Source organism: Hyperoodon ampullatus (genome assembly GCF_949752795.1).
Source record: "Hyperoodon ampullatus genome assembly, chromosome: 1".
Classification (NCBI taxonomy): domain Eukaryota; kingdom Metazoa; phylum Chordata; class Mammalia; order Artiodactyla; family Ziphiidae; genus Hyperoodon; species Hyperoodon ampullatus.
In genome coordinates this window covers 137,911,831-137,933,148 of record NC_136914.1, presented here as the reverse complement: position 1 = coordinate 137,933,148, position 21,318 = coordinate 137,911,831, and the positions used below count along the sequence as shown (strand labels likewise).

At 48.2% G+C, this 21,318-nt stretch overlaps 1 protein-coding gene across 2 annotated transcripts in view; it reads left to right on the top strand.

Moving 5' to 3' along the window:
• Nucleotides 1–210: 210 nt before the first annotated feature.
• The window catches only part of JADE1 (jade family PHD finger 1), a gene marked incomplete at its 5' end in the record, with an annotated part of 37,094 nt that continues 15,986 nt past the window's right edge, over nucleotides 211–21,318 (top strand). Inside the window, 5 exons of one of the 2 annotated variants that reach the window (XM_079706256.1) lie at nucleotides 211–282; nucleotides 10,105–10,190; nucleotides 13,251–13,408; nucleotides 15,381–15,568; nucleotides 18,320–18,531. In XM_079706256.1, coding sequence (XP_079562382.1) covers nucleotides 231–282; nucleotides 10,105–10,190; nucleotides 13,251–13,408; nucleotides 15,381–15,568; nucleotides 18,320–18,531 — 696 coding nt within the window. The remainder of the gene's footprint in view (nucleotides 283–10,104; nucleotides 10,191–13,250; nucleotides 13,409–15,380; nucleotides 15,569–18,319; nucleotides 18,532–21,318) is intronic. The other variant, XM_079706255.1, reaches the window with a different exon arrangement.

The following is a 21,318-nucleotide window of genomic DNA, read 5'->3' as shown; positions in this document are numbered from 1 at the left end:
CCCCTCCCCCTCCTTTTTGAACCTGTTCTGTTAATAATTGCACCTAATTATGTATCTTTGGTCTTTTTACTGCTTATAATTCAAATGCTACTTAAAGCCGATTGTTTGCTCTTGTGTGCTGTAAATCCTGGGCTGCCATCTGAAGCACAACTTGATGATTGTGTATTATCATCTTGGGTTAAGTGCTGTCTCATTGCCTTGCAGGCTGCCTGCTGTTTCCCGGGGAGATCATGAAACGAGGTCGCCTTCCCAGCAGCAGTGAGGATTCTGACGACAATGGCAGTAAGTCCTGCTTTGTTGTTCTTGGAACCTGCCAGGGTTTGGGTCAGTGTAAAAACATGGTTCTTTAATGTAATGCTTTAAATAGCTGAGGCCCTTCGAATATCAGGGAGGCCAGAGAAGAGCCAAGGCCTGAGAAGCACATCTGAGTGTGACACTGCGGGTCTGTGACCAAGTCTTTCTGGGTAAGGTTGACTGCAGGCAGGCATTCCTCAGGCTTCCTGCTTGTTTTCCAGAGATGAATAATCCAGTTTCAAGAGTCACTGGTGTGTCTGTTTTTCCTAAACAGCATTTACAGCACTTCACAGTTGCTCTTTATGAAAAGGGAACTTAATCGAAGTCAGTTAATTATTAACTAGTCCAACCCCGATACAAAGGGAGATTGAGGACTGCCTAGTGTGATGTGAAAATATTAAGTACACGAGTCAGCGGTCTTCAGTGGATTTGAACATGCCTGTATTTAATAATACTACTGTATGCATCTCAGCTCTCTGGCATCCTCATATTTTCACAGTGCAGCTGAGAACCAGAAGTTAGTTGGCTTCCAGGCAGGCAAAATAAATGTCACACAGCGTCTGTGTATTGGGAAGCTAACAGACGATCCGGGGAAGAGCTCCCTTCAGATAACAAGGAAATTTTGTACCTAGCACAGTGCCTGAGCTCTGGCCCGTTATCTTATGTTTTATATGACAGATCAAATTTGGGAAACCTTGAAAGAATGCTTGCTCTGCTGAGTGACGGGAAAAGTATTGGGCCTGCTTTCAAGGAACTCTCTTTGGCATATATAAGATTGAGCTCCGATGGAAAGTCACCAGGACAGTCGGAGATGCCTTTTTGATGCACTGTGGAAATGTATATATGTAGACACAAACTCTGGAGGGGAGGGCAAGGGAAACCTACAGAGGAGATAAAAGTTGGGCAGGTCCTGAAGGATGAAATCGTTTTAGGCAAACAGGGCTCTTTTTCCGCGCTCCAAGTTTTCGGCAGATTAAAAGCGGCAAATTAGAAAGCAAAGGTTTGCTGTAGGTGGCCACACCGACAGCCGCCGGAAACATGAAAAACAGAAGAACTCAAACACAGCGGTTTGACTGGAGCGTTGGGTGCAGGCATGGAGCAGTGGGAAAGAGAACTGGTGGTGATGGGAGGGTGTTGGGTGTTGGGGTACCTGCGAAGTAAGCTGAGACCGCAAGGTGAAGGGCTGGGAGCTCTTGGGACAGATGGTGGGAGCTAAGTTTGGCCTGAGGGAAGAGTGAGCTGGGTAAGCGCTCCAGAGAGGGGCGTTCCTTCTGTTTCAGGGAGTGGAATTAAGGGGCTGTACCCGTCTGTGGGAGCCGTCTGTGGGAGCCTTCGGGAACCCTGAACTTCTTAGCGCTTATCTATTCACAGCCCTCACTACCTGTTTTCTCTATTTACTTAGGCTTTTTACTCCTTGAGGCAAAAACATGCTTAGGTATTTCTTTTCTGCCTCCTGTGGTGCCTGTCAAAGTGTCCTCTGGAGTTATAAGCACTCAATAAACGCTTGCTGTTAGTTCATGTACACAGTTTGTCCTGCAGCAATTAAAAAAAAACAAACTTGCTTTTTAAGTTCAGAATTAATCAGAAGAGGGGTTCGTGAATTATGTCCGTGTACTAACAGTGCCTGGTAAAAGGCTAAGAGTCCTGTTTCCCTCTGACTTTGGTTGGGGAGCCGGTCCTCGCTCACTCTGTTGACTCTCAGCACTGCCTCATACCCACTTTGGGAGAGCTGGGTTAGAAAAGGCTCTCCTGGAATGTCCTCTCAGACTTAGACTCTTCCCCTTTCTGGACTAGAGGGTGTGCATTCTTGATGTCTCTGTGTGTGTCTAAATGTGCTCCTGTAATCCAGTGACATCGGATTAGGGCCAATCATTTTAATTTAAATGCCAATTTAAAGGCTTTATGTCCAAATACAGTCACATTCTGAGGTATTGGGGGGTTAGGCTTCAACATATGAAATTTTGGGGGACACGGTTCAGCCCATAACAGCCCTAGAAGACCAAATGCTTCATCTAAACCTATATTTCCACCCAGAACTCTAGGGGAAGAGAGTACCCAAAGTCCCCACTGAAAGTCGATCCATCAGGTCACCTTACTGGTAATGGGCCTTTTTTGTCCTCCAGCTAATATGCTATGTCTGTGCTGGCCCCCCGAAGAAGGCAGGGATGGAGGACCAAGGTAAATACTTATAGGGCACAACCTGTGTTTTGTTCTACACTAGGCTACACGTGGAAATAGAGTGGTGGTGGTAGAGGATGAGGATGATAGCTGCCAGTGGAAAGGAGGCAGGCTGGCCTGTGTCGTATAGTTGATTCAGTGTAAAGCGAGTGGTGACACTTCATGGCTGTGCTGTCTGTCCAGGCCTGATGATTTGGTCATTATGGCGGATGATGGTCGTGGTAAATAGCTCTCATTACGACCCCTAGAATGCCAAGCCGTATGAACACACCTACATTATCTGCGCCACGGAGCACACTTTCTACCCTTTCTGAGGGCAGCTGCTACCCAGTGTGGGCTTCTGCCACCAGCCTGCCTCTTTGCACTGGAGCTCATCCTCTTGTGTAGGCACATGGTGGGTGTGAGTAGGTGCCTTCTGCCCCTGCAGTCAGGTGCACAGAACTGAGCCTGCCCTTAGCCGAGTCTGAGTACTTGGCAGCCCTGCTTGTGAGATGGGCGGTCTGTGCAGTGGCCTCTCCCCAGCCTTTCCAGCCTGCAGTCCCGACGGAAGTTTGGCTGCAGCTCCCGGCCCAACGCAGAGCATGTCAAAGTGGAGAAGAGGCAGCTGCGGACGTCAGCTTGGGGCCCCAGCACCAGCCACAGTCACAGCTAGGCCCCGCTGGCCTCCTGGGCTGGAGCCCTTTGCTTTGATTTCTGGCCTGGTCCAGGGGAATACCGGTGTGGTATTTACAGTTGGGGATGGACGGGCATCTTCTGTGCCAGTGCAAGCCCTCATCCAGCTGCAGTCATAGTTGTTGAAGCTTTTCTCCAGGTGCCCTGGACTGCCAGCCTTGGCAGTTGGATGAAGTAGCACTGGGGTGTTTGCAGGCTGTGTCTGTAATTGCTGGGCTCCTGGGACTGGGTGGCTCAGCCAGTCTCTGAAGTTATGCATTGTGCCAGGGTGTGGCTTGGGGAAACAAGCACTTTATTTCCTGCTTCCCAGTCCATGGTCCTCTGTGTTAGGGGTTTTGGCAAATGTGGCGGTGGGTCCACCAGCTATTTTTGGTGTTTCCATCCAGCCTGCAGGGAGGAGGGAGGAGCTGGAGGTTGAATCGGTCATCATTGGCCAGTAATTTTATCAATCATGCCTCGGTAATGAAGCCTCCATAAAAACCCAAAAGGACAGAGTTCGGAGAGCTTCCAGATGGCGGGCGTGTGGTGACTGGGAGAGAATGGTGCACGCTGAGAGGGCATGGAAGCTCTGTGCCCTTTCCCCATACCTTGTCCTACGTATCTCTTCATTTGGCTGTTGGCTCATATCCTTCAATATCCTCTTAGAATAAGTTGGTGACCTAGTAAGTAACATGTTTCTCTGAGTTCTGTGAGCCGCTCTAACAAAGTGCTTGAACCCGAGGAGAGGGGCTTATGGGAACCCCTGCCAGTCAGAAGCACAGGTAATAACCTGGGCTTGGCAACTGGCATCTGAAGTGGAAGTTGGTCTCATGGGGCTGAGTCTGGAATCTAATTCTGTCTCCGAGTCAGAATTGAGTTGAATTCTTGGACACGCTGCTGGCGTCTGACAGTTGCTTGTTGGTGTGGGGAAGCTTCCACAAGCACGTGTTGGAATTGGGTCTGGGAACCATTTTCACCTGCCTAATGCCCTAAATTTCAGGGCTGTGTTGACCTCCCTGTGGGAAGGCCTGGCGTGTGGCGAGGGGTCTGGGGCCAGGCACCTTGTGAGGGCCCTGCCTGGTCTCCCGGTTTTCACACCTGCGCTGACCCTGAAACACTTCTGTCTTCTTCAGTTATCCAGCCAGCTTCTGCTCCATCACTGGTGATAACGAAGGCACAGAGAATAGCTGAGTAAAATTCAAACCTACTAATTCTGCACTTAGTAATGCAGGTCGATGAGTGGCAAACATGAAGATTTGTGAGGACTTTTGTTTTTCTGGGCTCTCTCCAGCTTACAGATAAAAAATGAAGAAAGACCAGAATTTTTAGTGGATGAAACATACTTTCTGCTTTGGACCCTTTATGTTACATTTTTTAATAACTTGCTGTCATTTTTTTGGTTTGGCTGTGCTTGGTTTCCTTCATGGCAAGTCTTTGGTGGTTTCTCTTTTGCATAAAAGTTAACTTTGCATCCACTTCTCTTCCTGTTTGACTGTACCTTTAATTTGCTCCTTTCCCCCCATCAGTTGCATCTTGTGACACCGCAGAGTTGTGTAGGAATTCTTGAAATGTGGAATTTTTGGCTCAAGTACTGCAGAATGTGGGCTGTACCCGTGTCTCCTCCAGGCACATGGAGATGGCTTTACCCCTTTTCAAACCCGGCTTGTGGCTTGTCCTTGACATTGATGGGCAGAGCATCATCTTGGGCTTGAGGAGTAACTAGCACAGCATGATCTGGTCTGTGGCCTTGGACTTAACAGAAGGGCTGGGTGACCATGAAACATTGTGTCAGTTGGTCAAAGGCCCAAGTATGTTGAAACATTCCTGGGCCAGTTCTCTTAATGTACCCTATTAAGCTTTGTTTTTTGGAAGGTGGAAGTGAGTTGGACGGTTAGAGCTAAGCCATGCTGGGATGGAAGGGCTGGGCTGTGGGAGACATGGGGTCAGACCCTGATGGAAACAGCAGTGGTGTGAGAGGCTTGTCTTCTATCATGCAGTTCAAGCAAATAGAACTACATTACATGTGTTTTCTTCTTGCAGATAGGGCTTTCCAGAGCACCACTTTACTGGCACAGGGCTGGCCTTGCCTTGCTCTCTCCAGTCTGCTCTGTTGTGGTGACACCAGCTGGCCTGCAGGGTTCCACCCTTGCTGGTCCTGAGCACCTTCCTTTGTTAAGCTGGTTTAACACTCCAGAAGACACGAGAGTAGTGTTTAGCATCTAGAAGCGGGGTCTGAGACACAGGAGATTCGCCATTTGGTCAGTGGTGAGGTTCTTTTGTAGTTTGCATTTGTGGTGATGTGAGCAGCCACCCAGGCTGCCATTCATTCTCATTTCTGAACCTTTCATGCGCTGCACCACCTGGGAGGCTTAACACACACGAACTACCAAATGTCGGAGGTGTGTGCAATATGTATTAGATTTACTCTTGAGGGTTTTTCCTTATTTTAGATCTAGGGCAAGACAGCATGACTATTTTTAATATTTCAAAGGAGAGTGTTTGAGATAAATGCATAACAGCACCAGAAAGCAGGGTTCGTAATGCAGTGCATGCACAGGATCCACGCTCATGATGCTGTGACCTGTGAGCCTTCTATAACTTATTATTCCCCCCACATTTCTGTTTTAAGGGAAGTTGGGGATAGTAAAACAAAGCAAGGGTTTATTTTCTGTTAATTCTTCTCAGTGTTTCATGGATATTAATTGTTGATACTCAAACAGCATATATGTCAAGAATTTAAAAGTCATGTACATTTGTCACTAGAGCGGACTTAAATTTAGGTAGTAATATCTTGTGTGTGGGCAATAAAATAATTTTAGACATTATTGCCAAATTTTTAGAGTTCCTAACTTCTCCTGAAAGCAACAAGAAAATAAAATAAAATTTTGCTTGCCATATTCTTTTTTTTTTTTTTTTTTTAACGGTACACGGGCCTCTCACCGCTGCGGCCTCTACCGTTGCGGAGCACAGGCTCCGGACGTGCAGGCTCAGCGGCCACGGCTCACGGGCCCAGCCGTTCCGTGGCATGTGGGATCCTCCCGGACCGGGGCACGAACCCGTGTCCCCTGCATCGGCAGGCGGACTCCCAATCACTGCGCCACCAGGGAAGCCCCACTTGCCATATTCTTAATTTAGCTTGTCATTAAATGTTAGCATTCTGAAAACAACAAAATGCAGCACCAACCCAGCATAATCTTAGCATGTGGTTTTTAAGAACAGGTGGCCAGTGTTTTACTATAGTGTAAATCAGAATCTCCCAGTCCTTTTGGTGTTTGAAATACTCTAATTTCTGGTTTAAAATTTTTTTTCCTCCAACATACTTTCAAAAAAAATGTTCTGTGACATAACTTTTTAAAATTAAAATGGGTGCAAATTATTTTTGCTTGGATAATATTCTGGGAAGTATCCAGAGGGAACATGGACGAGGGAGGAGAACTGGCGTAGGAACGTCAAGGCACTTGCTTGGAGTCTCCTGTGGACTTGCCGTGGATCTGTTTGTAGATGGAGGTGTGTTCCAGTCAGGAAGCAGTGCCCCCGCCATGCTGTCTTTAAAGGCATTAGTGCTTTGTTTTCCATGGCCTCATCTTCCTCGAGCTCAAAAGCATGTCTTCTAATAGGTGAAACAGAGCCACCTTCGGCTCTTGAGTTACAGTCCCAAACAACGACGCTGTGTTTTTGTTCACTTAAAGACTTTTTTTTAAAAAAATTGAGGATCTGCTGTGTGCACAGCACTGACTTAGGTATACTGTATGTTGTAAATAGTTATTACACAGTTTTAAAGTGAATTAGAGGGAGGAAATCACCATCAACAACTGTCTGCTGCTGGACGTGGGAGGATCCAGTTTCTCACTGTTCAGCAGCAAAGTCTAGGTTTTACACAAACCACCTGTGTAGGGTAGAACGGAGCATTTTCTTTTCCTTTACTGTTAATGTTAACTTTAATGTTAATGTATAGGATAAAACGGAGCATTTTCTTTTCCTTTACTGTTAATGGATGGTCAATTATAGAAGATCAATTATTTTCTGCACACATTTAAAGTTGTACGCTTTGATACATTTTGACATGTTTACACCCATGAAATCATAAAGCTCATGATAATCCTTCTCTCCCCACTTTCCCCAGTCAACCTCTGATCTACTCTCTGTCACTATAGATTAGTTTATATTTTCCAGAGTTTTATATAAATGGAATAATACAATACATACTCTTTTTATCTTTTCACTCCACATAATTATTCCTACATTCATCCGTGTTGTGTGTATCAACAGCTCATTCTTTTTTATTGCTGGGTAGTATTCCATGGTGTGGATATGCCACTGTTTGTTTATTCATTCACTCTGTCGGTGGATGCTTGGGTGGTTCTATAAATAAGCTAAGAACATTCCTTATGTCAGTGATAATTTAAACTTAGCTTTTCCCCCAGTCTTTCCCTTTCTGCAAAGTGAGTTTAATAAGATTAATTTTTCTCTTCCTCTTTTTGCATTAGGCAAATTAAAGGAAGAGGAACAGACTTTCTGGGTGGACCAGAATTTCTCTTGGGTAATACAATCAGATACCAAATTTGTAGCATTTTTGAATATCTGTTTTTAAAAGCAGACAACATTTTTCAAGAATATAAAAGCAGCCCTGGAAAAAGTTTCTAAATGATTGCCATTACTTGGATGTGTACTATGCCAGCAAAGCTGCAAACTTCCTGGCAACCTTGGAAACTACCCTGGAGGGATCCTGACAGATCCCCAAAAGGGCAAAAGAGGGTCGTAAAACTTAAGAATGCATGAATTTGTTGTTGCTGCTTTAACTCTGAAAGTGTTTGACATAAGCGTTTGTGTCCCCCCGACCCCATGTTAGTTATTGAAGTACAGCAATGGAATGGTTTAAAATTTCTTGTCATTTATAACCCTGTACATAGTGATGCACAGTAAAGGGGGCATCCCTGTCTGCCCTGCACCTCTTTGCCCTCCCTGAGGCCCGGGGCTGTCCCGTCTGCAGTTGTCTTGTGCTTTTCCCCGTCTCTTCTTTCCGCCTGTGGGCTGGCCAGACGATGGCCTGCAGGACCGGACGGTGGAAGAGAGGCCTGTCTGGAGACATGAGCTGCCTGGCTGCCTTCCTCACCAGGTTCCTAATTTGGCTTCTGTCTTCCTTTTTCCAATGATGACCAGATTCAGAACTTCCTACAAGTCAGGCTCACCCCAGTGTGCCCAGAATATTTCTTTCAGTGTGGGTGTGAACTTTATTCTTGTTCATCTAGGAGTCTAAAGAGATATACTTAGGATTGTTTTTTAAAGAAGAATTTTCGAAACTGTTACTGAACAGTGCAGTAGGGTCACCAATAGGAAATCTAATTCTGCTGGCCTAGCAGCAGACAGTCAGTTGATCCAGTAAACAAGCCTCAGGACTGGCCATCAAGGGTAGTGCCCTTCCCTGTCAGAGGGAAGCTTGGCAATCCCCTTTAGTCTCTGTCATTGCAAATCTGATGATAGGCTTATGGGCAGAACCTACTTCTTAATGCCCCCAAGGTCTTAAGGATACTTTGATTCTGTGTGCCTTGTCTCTGGAATCTGTGGAGATAAGGGTTTCCTGTTCTGAGTGGCAAGTGATTTTACTGGTAGAATGGCAGTTCCCTCAGTTTTTAGCTTTTATTTGGGGCGGGGAGTTGTTAATTTCTGGGAAATGGTACAGTTTGTTCACCATGGAGGCAAGTTACTGGGAAGGTAGACAGGTCGTTAGGAGGGCTGTTTCAGATCTCTGGTGTCAGTATGGCACCCACAGACAGGAGGCGGTGGCAGAGGCAGAGAAGAGGAGCTGGGCTCTGAGCTGTTGGGCCGTGGAGTGGATGTGTCCTGAGTGCAGAGAGTCTAGAATGACTCTGATTTCGGACTTCAGGTAGAGATGGTGGTGATATGCGTCAAAGTAGGAATAGGAGAGCAGGTTTGAGTAAAATGTCTAGCCCAGTTGCTGTTGTGCTGGGTTGACTGATCTCAGGAACGCCGTGGGCTCGACTGATGTCTGATCTGAAGGTGAACATGGACCTGGTGCTGGGGAGGGAGGTTAGTGTGGGAACGCAGGTCTTACAGTCTCCTGGGCCTGCCAGGTAAGACTGTGGGCGTGGATGGGTGCTCCCCGGGGAGGGCACTGGAGCAAGAAGGTGAGAGAGCTCATGCGTGGAGGACAGGGACCCACAGAGTAGGGACACCAGGAAGGAGAGTTGCCGCTGCGGCTGAGGGAGCGTCTCAGGCAGGGTGGAGCCAGTGCTGCAGAGGGTCTCAGGTGCGAGAGGAGCTCAGACTTGGTGGTGGTTAAGAGACATAGGTGGCCTGTTAGGGCTTCCAGTTTCCATGGCTTGGTGGGGGAGAGACCCCACGACAGAGGATAAGGGCATCTTGTCCTCAGAGCTCAGAAGAGAGCTGACAGGCATTCTCTGGGGAAGCGGAGTAGGCAGTTTTAAAGGTGATTTGGCCGGAGCACCTAGTCTATGGCGGGTCTGAGTTTCCCTTTTTTAGGGATTGCTAAGTTCTTTTGTGGAGTCAAACCTTTTGGGGGATGGCTTTAGGATTTAGTACAATGATGTTAGTGTTTAAAAACTTACTGAAAATTAAAAAAGAAGTTTCTGGATTTATATTTACCAGTGCAAGGCTTTGAACCTCTTAAGAAGTGCAGGCTTGTGGATGAAGAAGGCTCTGCCTGCATGGTGTTCTTGAAAGGCCTCTCCCCTCCGTGAGTTGCACCTGTGATGCAGCAGCCCTGAACACAGTGTGTGCGGAGTGGTCTTGTTGGCCTGCTGTGGGAAGTGAGCGTTTAAGTGAGCAATGGGGGTGGAGGAGCTCCAGGGGAGAGAGGAGAGCTCTGGCAGAGCATCGGGCCGTCTCCTGGGGTGGTGCTGAGGGGCGCCTTGCTGAGTCTGGTTAAAAAAAAGAACCCTGTGAAACCCTCAGTGATTTGTGTACTTTTAATTATTCCTATTCGGATATTTGTTTCTTTAGGCCTGTCAACTACTTGGTCACAGAATTCCAGATCCCAGCACAGGAGAAGTTCATGCTCCAGACATGAAGATCGAAAGCCTTCGGAGGTATTTCTTGAATGCTGGCATGACTGTGCATGTCGTACCTGTGTGCATGAGTACATATGGTTGACACACACACCTGGTTGGTTGATATTGGTGTCAGTCTGTGCATTCTTGGGCAAGTTACTTAACCTCTCTGTGCCTCAGTTTCCAAATCTGTAAGATGGGGATAATACAGGTGTTCACCTCGTAGGATTTTTGTGAGAATTAAGTGGGTTAATACCCAGAGGTTAATATGTAGAAGGTAAATCCTGCTCAGTAAATGTTAGCTATTATTATTAATTCTTTTTATTTTTATTTTTTTTCCTTCTCGGTTTCACCTTTGCTGGCTCCCAACAACTTTTCCTGTGGCCTGGAGGTCAGCATGTTCAGCTGCTGCCAGTCACTGCCAGCCTCAAGTTAGTTTTAGTCATGAATTTGTGGCTTGTTTGGCAAAACCCAATGTAATTCTGGGATTTTGTTTAGGGGATTATGCTTAAGGCTTTCTCCCCTTCTTTTGAAATTTGTTTCTCATCTTACATTTCCCTGCTCCCTCACATTTTGTTATTATCTACCTATCTGTCATCTATCTATCCAGAATTGTTTTGGGGTGAGTTTCTTTGTGGCTTTTGTTGGTTAGGGGCCCCTCCCACTCCTGAGATCTGTGTTTTCTGAAAACCTTGGACTGGGCTCTGAGGATCTAAGTGATTGAAGGAAAGGCATTTTAGTTTGTCACAGTGTTTAGGTGAGCAGGTTATGGGGAAGAGAGTTTTCGGTCCAGCCCCTTGGTTTTGCACTGCCTCTTAGTGGGATGACTTCAAAGACAGCCTCATCCTGTAGCGACTGAGCAGAGGCCACCATCCATGAGGAACTTCTTCGACGGTAGCGGGGAAGCCGGGGGCGCTGTGTTGAGGAGCGTAGGATTATTTAGTTGTGGAATAACTTTCTCCATGAGGAAGTAGTATATAATATACTTTAGAATTGTGGAAAACCATCCCAGGGGACACTTAAACATTAGATCAGATGTTCATGAGAAGGTGGCCGTTTTATCACCTTGATTTATTCCAGGCCTTTGTACTTTTGAATCTGCAGTGCTGCCTTCCTTTCCTCTGGTATTGGGAGTGACTCTGCTGCTCTTTTTTATCTCTTTAATTCCCTCCACAGCCCCCTCAATACCCTTCTGATGTCCACACTGCACTCCTGTTATTTCAGGGCAGGAATACAGGGTGCTCCAACAGGGAGCTGATAGCTGTGTGAGAGCACCAGTGCCCCGGGTGCAGCTAGAACCCCTCCCAGAGTCGGCACTGGGAAGTGTGGATGGCTCCAGTCTTGTCCTTGACCTGTGTTTTGTTCCAGGGTTGTTGTGTTTTTTTTCTGAGTTGAAATTACTTTCTACTTGGAGTGCTAAGGTTGAGCCCTGCTGGGGACTCGGGAGCTCATGTCCGTTTGAGGGCATCTGTTTCAGTCCTTGACCATCCTCATCCAGGTCTCTGAGTGCAGGAATGTTGGGCTGCCTTTTCTCATCTTGTTGCTTCAGTTTGATTTTCCTTCTTCTTGGGCAAAATCCCTTATTTATTACTTATCAGACTTAGTTGGAATGTGTTTTTAACTGTTGTGCTTCCGGAAGATGTAGATCTGTGACTTTGTTTGAAAGGACTTTTTGGGGGTCTGGAGGGCATGGCCGACAAAGTTAATGCTCCCTGGGGCATGGGCATCTGCTGAAGGGCTCAGTGCCACAGGGGGGCCTGATCTTGTGCTTTTGTGGGAGGTGCACAGCCAGGTTCTTGCTTGTTACTGGGACTTTAGAGATGAGGAGCGGCAAACTGGGGGAAAGTCAGGCCCAAAATGGCAGGCTGGAGACATGGCCCTCTTATTCAGACACTGCCTCAGACTTGGTTACGGTGAAGTTCATTAAAGTGATCACCAGCCTGAAAAGCCACCAGGAAAAACAAATACGGACCTATTAGCAGGCATATAATGTGAACTGTGCTTAGCAGCACAAGAAAGAACTCCCTGTCCCAAGAAGAGAGAGTTCAGCATTGTGACTTGTGTAAACAGAGAGTGTAGCTTACAGATGCAGGCACACTTGGTGCCAAATACAACTTTGGGCCAGCGCTAATGCCAGGGTCAGAGCTTCCTCGTGTGGCCCTGAGACAGGAGTGGACTGGGCTCCGGCCGCTTCCCGCCCCGCCAGGAGGAGCAGGCACGCGGGGGCCACCTTTGTGGTGCTCCTCCCCTGGCCCCAGATGAGGCCTGAGGGGCCCTCTTGGCCGAGGGGTACTTCTGAGTCTTGTGCGTCTGTTTGTGGCAGGGTGAAGAGAGGGTGGTAGCTTGCTTGCTTTCTTCTTTCTTCCTCTCTGTCTCCTCCCCTCCTTCCCTCCTCTCCTTTCCCCACAAATGCTGCTTTCCTAGTAGAAGTTATGCCAGGTGAAGGTGTGCAAACACATTCTTTACCAACCCATTTTCTACCTTGCCTCCACTGGTGTGTTGTTGCTTGTTTCCCAGATGTTTCCATCCTGTACTCTGCCTGGCTCTAGCCAACCAGGACCCGCCCTCCCCGGACACCTTGCTGTAAGCCCGGGTGCCTGGGCAGGTGGGAGGTGGGGAGAGGCAGTCTGAATAGAGAAGAGGGATCCCTGGTGGCCCTGGGTTTTGGCTCGGAGTTGTTACATGGTTAGTGGAGTTTTATTTCTTAAACATTTACGAGAAAGGCACCCTTGAGTGAAATATCTCCCTCCAGGGATTTTTTTAGGCATGTGTTTTCAGCAGCCTGCTTGGTGAATTGGGAGTTCTTAGAAGTTTTTCCGGGGACGGCAGCGAGGCTCCTGTGTTGCAGTAGCTGGTGTAGACGTCGCCATCTCTCGGAGCTGGCGAGGGAGGGAGGGCAGTGTGAGCTGCTGCCACCTCCGACCCTGAGCGAGGCCCAGGGCGTGGCAGGCCGAGGGGTTTCCTGTAATAGGTCAGACTGGTTCTCTGTTGAAACAGTGACCTTGTTACGTGGCAGCTCCATGGTTACCCTGCAGCTGCCAGCGCTCTGAATAAGAATGCAAATATCCAATGTCAGTGACCCTTTCTTTCCCTTTCCAGGTGTTTAGGACAGACCTGATCACCGCCATGAAGTTGCATGACTCCTACCAGCTGAACCCGGATGAGTACTATGTGCTGGCAGATCCCTGGAGACAGGAGTGGGAGAAAGGGGTCCAGGTGCCGGTGAGCCCTGGGACCATCCCTCAGCCCGTGGCCAGGTAGACGTGCCCCAGGGGAGGGGTGCCGCCTCTCCCCTGACAGTTGCCTTTCTGCCCCGACAGCCGGGTGCCTGAGAGGAGCAGCAGCGTTTGGGTCAGCAGTGAGGCTTCTGGGGAAAGAGAAATGCAGTAGAAACACACCTCAGGTCCGAAGGTAGTGCTTTTAAGGGCCATGGGCCTCTGAACTTAACATTGCAGCCACCTTGGGAAGGTGCCTCTCTCTTAGAGAGGAAGGTAAATTCCAAGGCTTCCTGGGAAGTGGCTGGCTGGGGGAGGGACATTTGGATGTCTGCACAGCTGTTTCCCCTCCCCTCTGGAGGGCCGCTGTGCTGGAGAGAGGTGTCCGTCGGTTGGGTCCTGCTGTGGTCCCTCACCTCTGGGGGAGGACGGGTGTGAGCAGTCCTGCCAGGTTAGGGTCCTGTGGGCGGGGAGCTTAGCGGAGGAGTGTGTTGATGAGTAGTCCTCGGATGGACTTGGTCTGGTTGCTCTTGGGCTTTCTCTGGATTTACTTCTAACCACTTTTCTCCTTAAGGGTCTTGAGGGTCGGCTCTTCGCTGACCGGCTTCAGCGTGAAGCTGGGCCGGTTTGCTTGTGTCCTCTCCGGCCGGCTCCACTGGCCTTGAGGCTCCTCGCAGGGCGAGGGAGCTGAGTGCCCTCTGTGCTTGGCTGGCAGCCGCCTTTGCCGCCGCCGCGTGGTCAGTCACCTGCCTGCTTTGCGAAATGACCTCTTTCACCATTGCCGAGTGTGGACTGAATTTACCCCTTGGCCCTCATCCACATCCTGTCCCTCAGGCACCGGCGGTGGTCGAGTCTGATTATTGTGTTTGGGATCTCGGTGACAAATGTCCCCATAAAGATGCAGGCTGAAATGGCCGCTCCGATGCCTCCACAGGTCAGACTGCAGCCCGTGGAGTGGATGGAGTGTTTCACTGGGCTCTGTAGGAGAAGCACGGTCTGGTTGCCTCAGGGCTGCATCTGGGGCACAGCACCGACTAGCTGTGCAGCACTGGCGACCCCAGTCCAGGGGTTACGAGCCCAGCACAAGACGAGTAAACGCTAACACAGCTCATGGAAGTGTCAGCTGGAACCCTGCCCTTAGTCGAGTAGGACGAATAACTCCCTTAACTGTGCCTGTCTCCGTGTCCTGTAGATAAAGCCACCCTGGCGATCATAAGGTGACGGAAACACCTTGACGGCCTCTTTGGACAGCTGGGTGTTAACGCGAGCTGCCTGCACACCGAGACGTGCAGGTGGAGGGCCGGTGGCCATGTTGTGCTCCCGAGGCCCCTCACTCCCCATCAGCAGTGACTCACCCTCTTCCTGCGCGGACTTTGTTTTGTGGGGGCCGGCACTTCTCCAGGCGTTCCCGGGGCCGGGGCGAGGGTGCAAGTGCAGGAGCGGAGGGGACTTGCGCTCCTCCCTGGGCCCCCAGCTGTGCCGGGAGCATCCCGTCCGTGGCTGGGACTCTCTGGTTCTCAGACTGCTTAGTGATGGACAAGGCCTGAGTTCTAGAACCAGAGGTGACGGGTTTCTCCCCTTGGCTTCCCGGCCTTCTGCTGTGTGTGCCCTGCCGTGTGGCTGCTCTTGCTGCCTCCATGTCCCTGAGAACCCAGGGCTTGGTGGCCTCCAGCAAGGGTGGGCAGGCCTGGTTAGTGGAAAGTGATGTAATCTTTAACCCTTGACACTGCTGTCACAGCTGGTGGCTGGGCACGGCAGCGTCCTTGGAGGCCACGTGGGCGAGGCTGATTTTGAAGACTTCTGCAGCGTTTTCACTTGCATCTATTTCTATTTTAGGGGTTTTAACGACTCCTGCTTTGTTTTGTCAGCGGTGGCGTTAGGGTTTTAACTCTCTGAACCTGGCAGTGACCTAGGGTATGGGGGTTGGAGGTGGAAGCTCGCTTGGGGCCTTCTGGCAGACTTTCTTTCTTGTGGCAGGAAGGGTAACCTGGCTGCCTGTTTTCTTGTTAACCAGGGTCGTGTCTGAAGAGAAGTCCCTCATGTTCATCAGGCCCAAGAAATACATCGTCTCGTCGGGCTCCGAGCCTCCAGAGCTGGGCTACGTTGACATCCGGACGCTGGCCGACAGCGTGTGTCGTTACGATCTCAACGACATGGACGCTGCGTGGCTGGAACTGACCAACGAGGAGTTCAAGGAGATGGGTGAGGGGCGGGGTCTCTGCTGCTTGGTTGCGGATGACGAGCAGCGAGCGCTTGAGGCCTGCGGTTCAGGGGCGATGCCAGCTCCGTCTCGGCCTCAGTCCCGTCTCAGAATCACGGGCTCTTTGTTGGAGGTGTGCGTGTCCAGCTGCGGCAGGTGTGCTGAGAGGGACTCAGTCTGTGTGCGTCTCGTGGACAGAGAGGTGGGATCGAGGAGGGGTGTCTTCCACGGGCAGGAAAGCGGGGCTCCCAGTTCCTGCCCTGCCCTACACCCTGCAACCCCGCCAGTTACCTCAAGGGAACTGAGGCCCAGAGAAATGCAGTGCTTCCCCAAGATAACACAAGGATCTGGTCCACAGCTTCCTGCTCCGGTGTTCTGTTTCTTCCTCCTCCGGCGGTGCTATTCGGATGCCGCCTTCTTCAGCTGTGGCCTGCAGTTTCTCACAGGAAACGCCACTCCAGCCAAGCTCACCGTTTTCCAAACATATCCCTCGTGTTTTCACCTCAGTGATTCCCCTTAAGTCCTTTTCCAAACCTGAGTGCTTTCTCCTCTCACCCCTTGATCGGTCCTGGCTTTCCTTTGGTGAAGCCCTACCTTAGCTGGGTGCCCTGCCCATTGTGATCTTTTCTACAAGTCAGCCATTCTCGTGTATGTACAGCTCAGAGTACCTCGTTTGCTTGCATCTCCTTGTGTCACGACCAGGATGACACTTGGATCTCGGCTCACACACCACTTCTGATTGCTAAGGGTTGCCTGAAGTGTGGTGATGGCAAGTCAGTGAGACCAAGTCTGGGCTTCCTGTGAGAGACGTGAGGATTAATTAGCATTGTGCTGTAGGTCAAGGTCGGGAAGTGGTGGCACAGGCCGTTTACTTGCAGTCTAGCACGTGGTAAATATTTACAGAGTGTTTCATGGTGGATTTCAAAGCCCTGAAGGACTAAGACTTCGTTTTGTGTGGATGCCTGAGCCTAGCACAGGGCCTGGCATGTAACCGATGCTGCCATGCATGCTGCTCCCCAGCCTCTGAGTGGGAATGATGGTGTGGACTGAGCTGGGAAAGCCGTTACTCCGATATTTTGATAAAGTAGATTTCCTTCCTTATGGTCCTTGGTTTTAGGTATTAGTGGCCAGGATGTTAGCAGGCTAGGAGGTGGGAGTCTGTTCAGAAGTTTTCAGTGCTCTCTTGGAACTGAATACTATGTTTTAGCTTCATAGACTATAAAATTCTACTTTGTAAAGACAACTGTATGCACTGGACTGGCTGGGTGTCCTGTGTTAAGGCAGAGGGACAGACGGCCAGGGACCGGGGGCTTAGGTGGATGGTCTAGGTGGTGAGTGCTGGGCTTGCTCATCAGACTGCAAGGCAGTGCTGAATACTTTGGCAGGATAAGCGATGCAGTTGTATAGCATGTATTGAACGCATGCTTAAAGACGTTTGTCTTAGCTTTTATTGGTCTTTTTAATGGTAAAAATTAATTATAGGGCATAGGACTGTATTTTCAAAGCCAGTGGTGTTTTCAGAACTGGTAGGAGGAATTGAGATGAAACCTCCCGGCCACGCAGAAACGACCTCGTCATGAAATAAGGTTTGAGATGATAGGTGGCTTTTTTGACTATGTGTTTAGGGCTTATCACAGTGTCAGTGCTAATGTGTTCTCCAAGTTTTCAGAAACTTGAAGTGTTAATTATATTTACGATAATGCATATAATTTGTTGTTGGCCCTAATGACACTTCTGTTGTTTCTTGCCAGTTACATGTGTTTGAATATTTTTTACAAGCTGTTTTTTCTTTCTGCGTGAGTATTTTCATTGTAGGAAGTTTAGAATACGTCCACAAATGGAAGAAAATAAAAGTCTTATCCCCACCACTAGCTGTAACCATACATGATAACCGCTTGAAGTTTGTTTTTGGCCATTCTTGCATAAGAATGCATTTTCTTTGATTCACCAGGAGCTGTCTGTCTCCTTTGCTTGACGTCCCTTGTGTTTCCGTCTTTCATGTGTCTGACTAACTATGCGTCTCAACTTAGTAAATTCAGAGGGTGAGGAGGGATAAACCAGGTAAAAACATTTGAGTGTTCACAGTGAAATCTGTTCTCAGAGCGCCATTTTAAGTAGCAAGAATGGAATGTTTTTTGGAAAAAAATACCCAAACCATAATAGGTGGTCATGGTTTTGAAGTCACTTACATGCTAGTTGTTATATATAATATTGTAATGAAATGACAGTCTAACAACAATATATGCATTTAATATCCTGGAACCCTTTTGGGAATGATCTTTTTACAGCAAGCACTCCATCTTCAGTAAGGAACAAACTGTTGGGTGGAAGTCTCTTTCTGCGTTTTTTTTTTTTTGTTTTTTTTTTTTGCGGTACACGGGCCTCCCACCGTTGTGGCCTCTCCAGTTGTGGAGCACAGGCTCAGGACGCACAGGCCCAGCGGCCATGGCTCACGGGCCCAGCCGCTCCGCGGCATGTGGGATCCTCCCGGACTGGGGCACGAACCCGTGTCCCCTGCATCGGCAGGTGGACTCTCAACCACTGCGCCACCAGGGAAGCCCTCTTTCTGCCTTTGAATTTAAAGACCCTTCCTTGGAAGGGTCTGAGGGACATCCAATAGAACATATTTGGGGGCACTCAGGATAGATTTGTTTATAATATTATTTATTCATTGTGCATTTTTATTAGTATAAATAGTATTATATTTATTAATATGGGTTTATTAAAATGGTTTTGTGGCACTTTCCCTCCAGGAATGCCTGAGTTAGATGAATACACCATGGAAAGGGTCCTGGAGGAATTTGAACAGCGATGCTACGATAATATGAATCATGCTATAGAGACTGAAGAAGGCCTGGGGATTGAATATGACGAAGACGTTGTCTGTGACGTCTGCCAGTCGCCTGACGGTGAGGACGGCAATGAGATGGTGTTCTGTGACAAATGCAACATCTGTGTGCACCAGGTATGTGGGCAGCGGGGCCCGGAAGGAGGCCACCTGGGGTGGTTCCTCCAGACAGGGTCCATGAGTTAAAAACGTGTGCCCATCTTTTTGTTCTTGTCAGCTGCTTAGTGTTTGAGGTACTTGTTACTTTTACAACCAGGAGAATAGGATCCTCTGTGGACCTCATTCTTTCTTTGCATAGTGTCTTTATTCCCAGCCACAGAAGTCAGGTTTACTTAGACTGTATGAGCCCCTCTGCCCTGCTCTAACACCTGGCTTTATAGCTATTGAGAACACTGGTGGGACTCTTGAAAAGGCGGTTAGTTTGCTGTGTTAGTTGCCCTTGCACAAGCTCGATGGCTTAAAATAACAAGAAGTTTATTGTCTTGCTATCTGGAAACTAGAAGTCTGAAATCAAGGCATCGGCAGGGCCATGCTCCCTCTGAAACCTGGAAGGAGAATCCTTCCTCGCCTCTCCTGGCTGTTTGCTGGCAGTTGTTGGCGTTCCTTGGCTTGCAGCTGCACAACGCTGGTCTCTGGCTTTGCCGTCACTTTGTGTCCTCCCCATGCATCTGTGTCTTCACACGTCGCCATCTTCTTGTAAGGACGCCAGTCACGCTGGATGAAGGGCCCACCCTACTCCAGTGTGACCTCATCTTAACTGACTACATCTACTGTGACCCTATTTCCAAATCAGGTCACATTCTGAGGTACTGGGGTTAGGACTTACTTTAACATATACTTTTCGGACACTATTCAACACATAACATTTGCTAACATGTTAGTATATAAACTGAGCCCTTGAACAAGAGGAAAGGGTCCCCTTTTCTTGAAAGTTATTTCCTGTCCTCCGTGATGTCGAGAGGATTTGGCGGTTGCTTCAGTAAGGTTGGGTACTGGGTAATTTAAAAAGCTTGGGAGAATCTTAGTCTTGACCCTTACCTCTTTCATTTATTTTTTAATGCAATAATGAAGTAATTTGTATTTCTGTGGGGACATGTGTTCACATGCACTCTTTAGTTAATAGGCTCTCCAGAGGTACTTGCTTTGAATTCACCTGTTGATGCTGAGATTTAAAACAAACTTAAGGGCTTGTGTGGGACAGTGGCTTGGGTGACCTCTTGGGAAGAAGAATCAAGTTTACTTTGTGAAGTTCCTGACTGTTGTTTTCTTTGTAATGTGTCTGCTTCCTGGGTTTCCCTTCTGCCTGAGGACTTTACCAGCGGTGACCTTGTCCCATCTCATCCTGATGGGGAGACCACAAGTCTCTTGCTTATGAAGTCATGTTATAGCCCATCTTGTAGCTCTGGATTTTCAAATTATCTAGGCGCTTTCCTTGGGATAATTTAGAATTCTTATAGAGATTTTGTTGTTTCAAGATCATGAGCATTGTGACTGCCATTGTTGCTTTTATGTTGTTGGTGCCATTTACTTGGATGATGTTTCAGTTTTTTTCCTGCCATTTTTACCCCCCCCAACCCCCGCCATGAGACAAATCTTGTTTGAAAAAAAGGGTTCTGCTTGAAAACTGCTCAAACCCTGTGCTTATAAATGAGTTAACTGAAGTCAGGGTGGGCTGTTCAGCATCCCACTGCGGGTTAGAGGCAGAGTTGGAACTGGAACTCGGGGAGCTCTGGACGACACGCCACACACCCCCCCCATCCCGTGCCTGGTCTGCTGTTCTTTCAGCCATACCACATTGCCTATTAGCATTTCCTGTGGTTCCTTTTTCTTTTGAGATGTTCTTCATGACTTGTCTTTCAGGCATCCTTTATTTAATCTTCTATTTTACTTAGACTTGCTTATCCAGTAAAAAAAAAAAAAAAAAAAAAATTACCTCTTCAAATGAGACTTTGTCTAGAGTGCCTGATACAGACCTTTCTGATATTTGAAACCTTAATAGTGTCAGTTAGCTCTATTAAAAAAAATTTTTTTTTTCCTTCAGTAAGTCTGTGTTGACAGTGGCTCATTCATGGCACCGACACAGCACTCCTAAGCTCCAATCTTAGTGTCACTTAACTTCCCTGAACTATCATCCTGTGGTTTCCTTTTTGCGTCCTGGATATTCAGATTGCATAGCGGCTGTGTTTTTCCTGTCTGGAGAATTGGAACTATGTTACTCTGTCTCTCCACTTCCTGACTTGTAGTTCATTTAAGGATAAAGTTCTGAACAGTTTGGTGTTCTTAAAAGGCTCTGAATGTGCTCCTGGTACCATCATGGTTTTGTTTCTTCACTTCTTTAACGTTTGCCTTTTCTTTCTTTGAACGGTCTTAATGACTTTAAGTTGCCTTGATTCCTGCAGTTTTTGCTGTCTTGTGTAATTTACCATCTTATGCAAAGCAGGCTTTGTTTTAAATATCCACCAAAGAGACCAAATTCTCTTTGTCTAGAATGTCTCATTTTTCTGCGCCTGCTGTGCTCACTTGTGTGTGGGAGGCGGGCGGGGTGTCGGCGCCTGGTCAGTAGAGCTTGCTTAGCCCAGGGGGCGAGGCTGGTCCTTAGTTCCTTCTCGTTTTCACTGGTGTCTCGTGTAATAGCTTTGGGAGGCTCTCAGCTGCTTTGTGTTTTTTCCCTCACTTTATAGCCCACCTACATCAGTAAATCAAAGAGGGATGCCTTCTGCCATCTAGCCCTGGAGAGAGTTTTGAGGATTTACTGCCCAGTATTTAGAAACTTGGTATATAGATGGGTATCTGTAGCAACACAGCAGATGTTTTACAAACCTTTCTGTCCTCAAGTAGTTTTCAGGACCACCCTCTGGTAGGTAAGTACGTTGTACCTTGTACCCACCTCCTGACTGCTGCTGT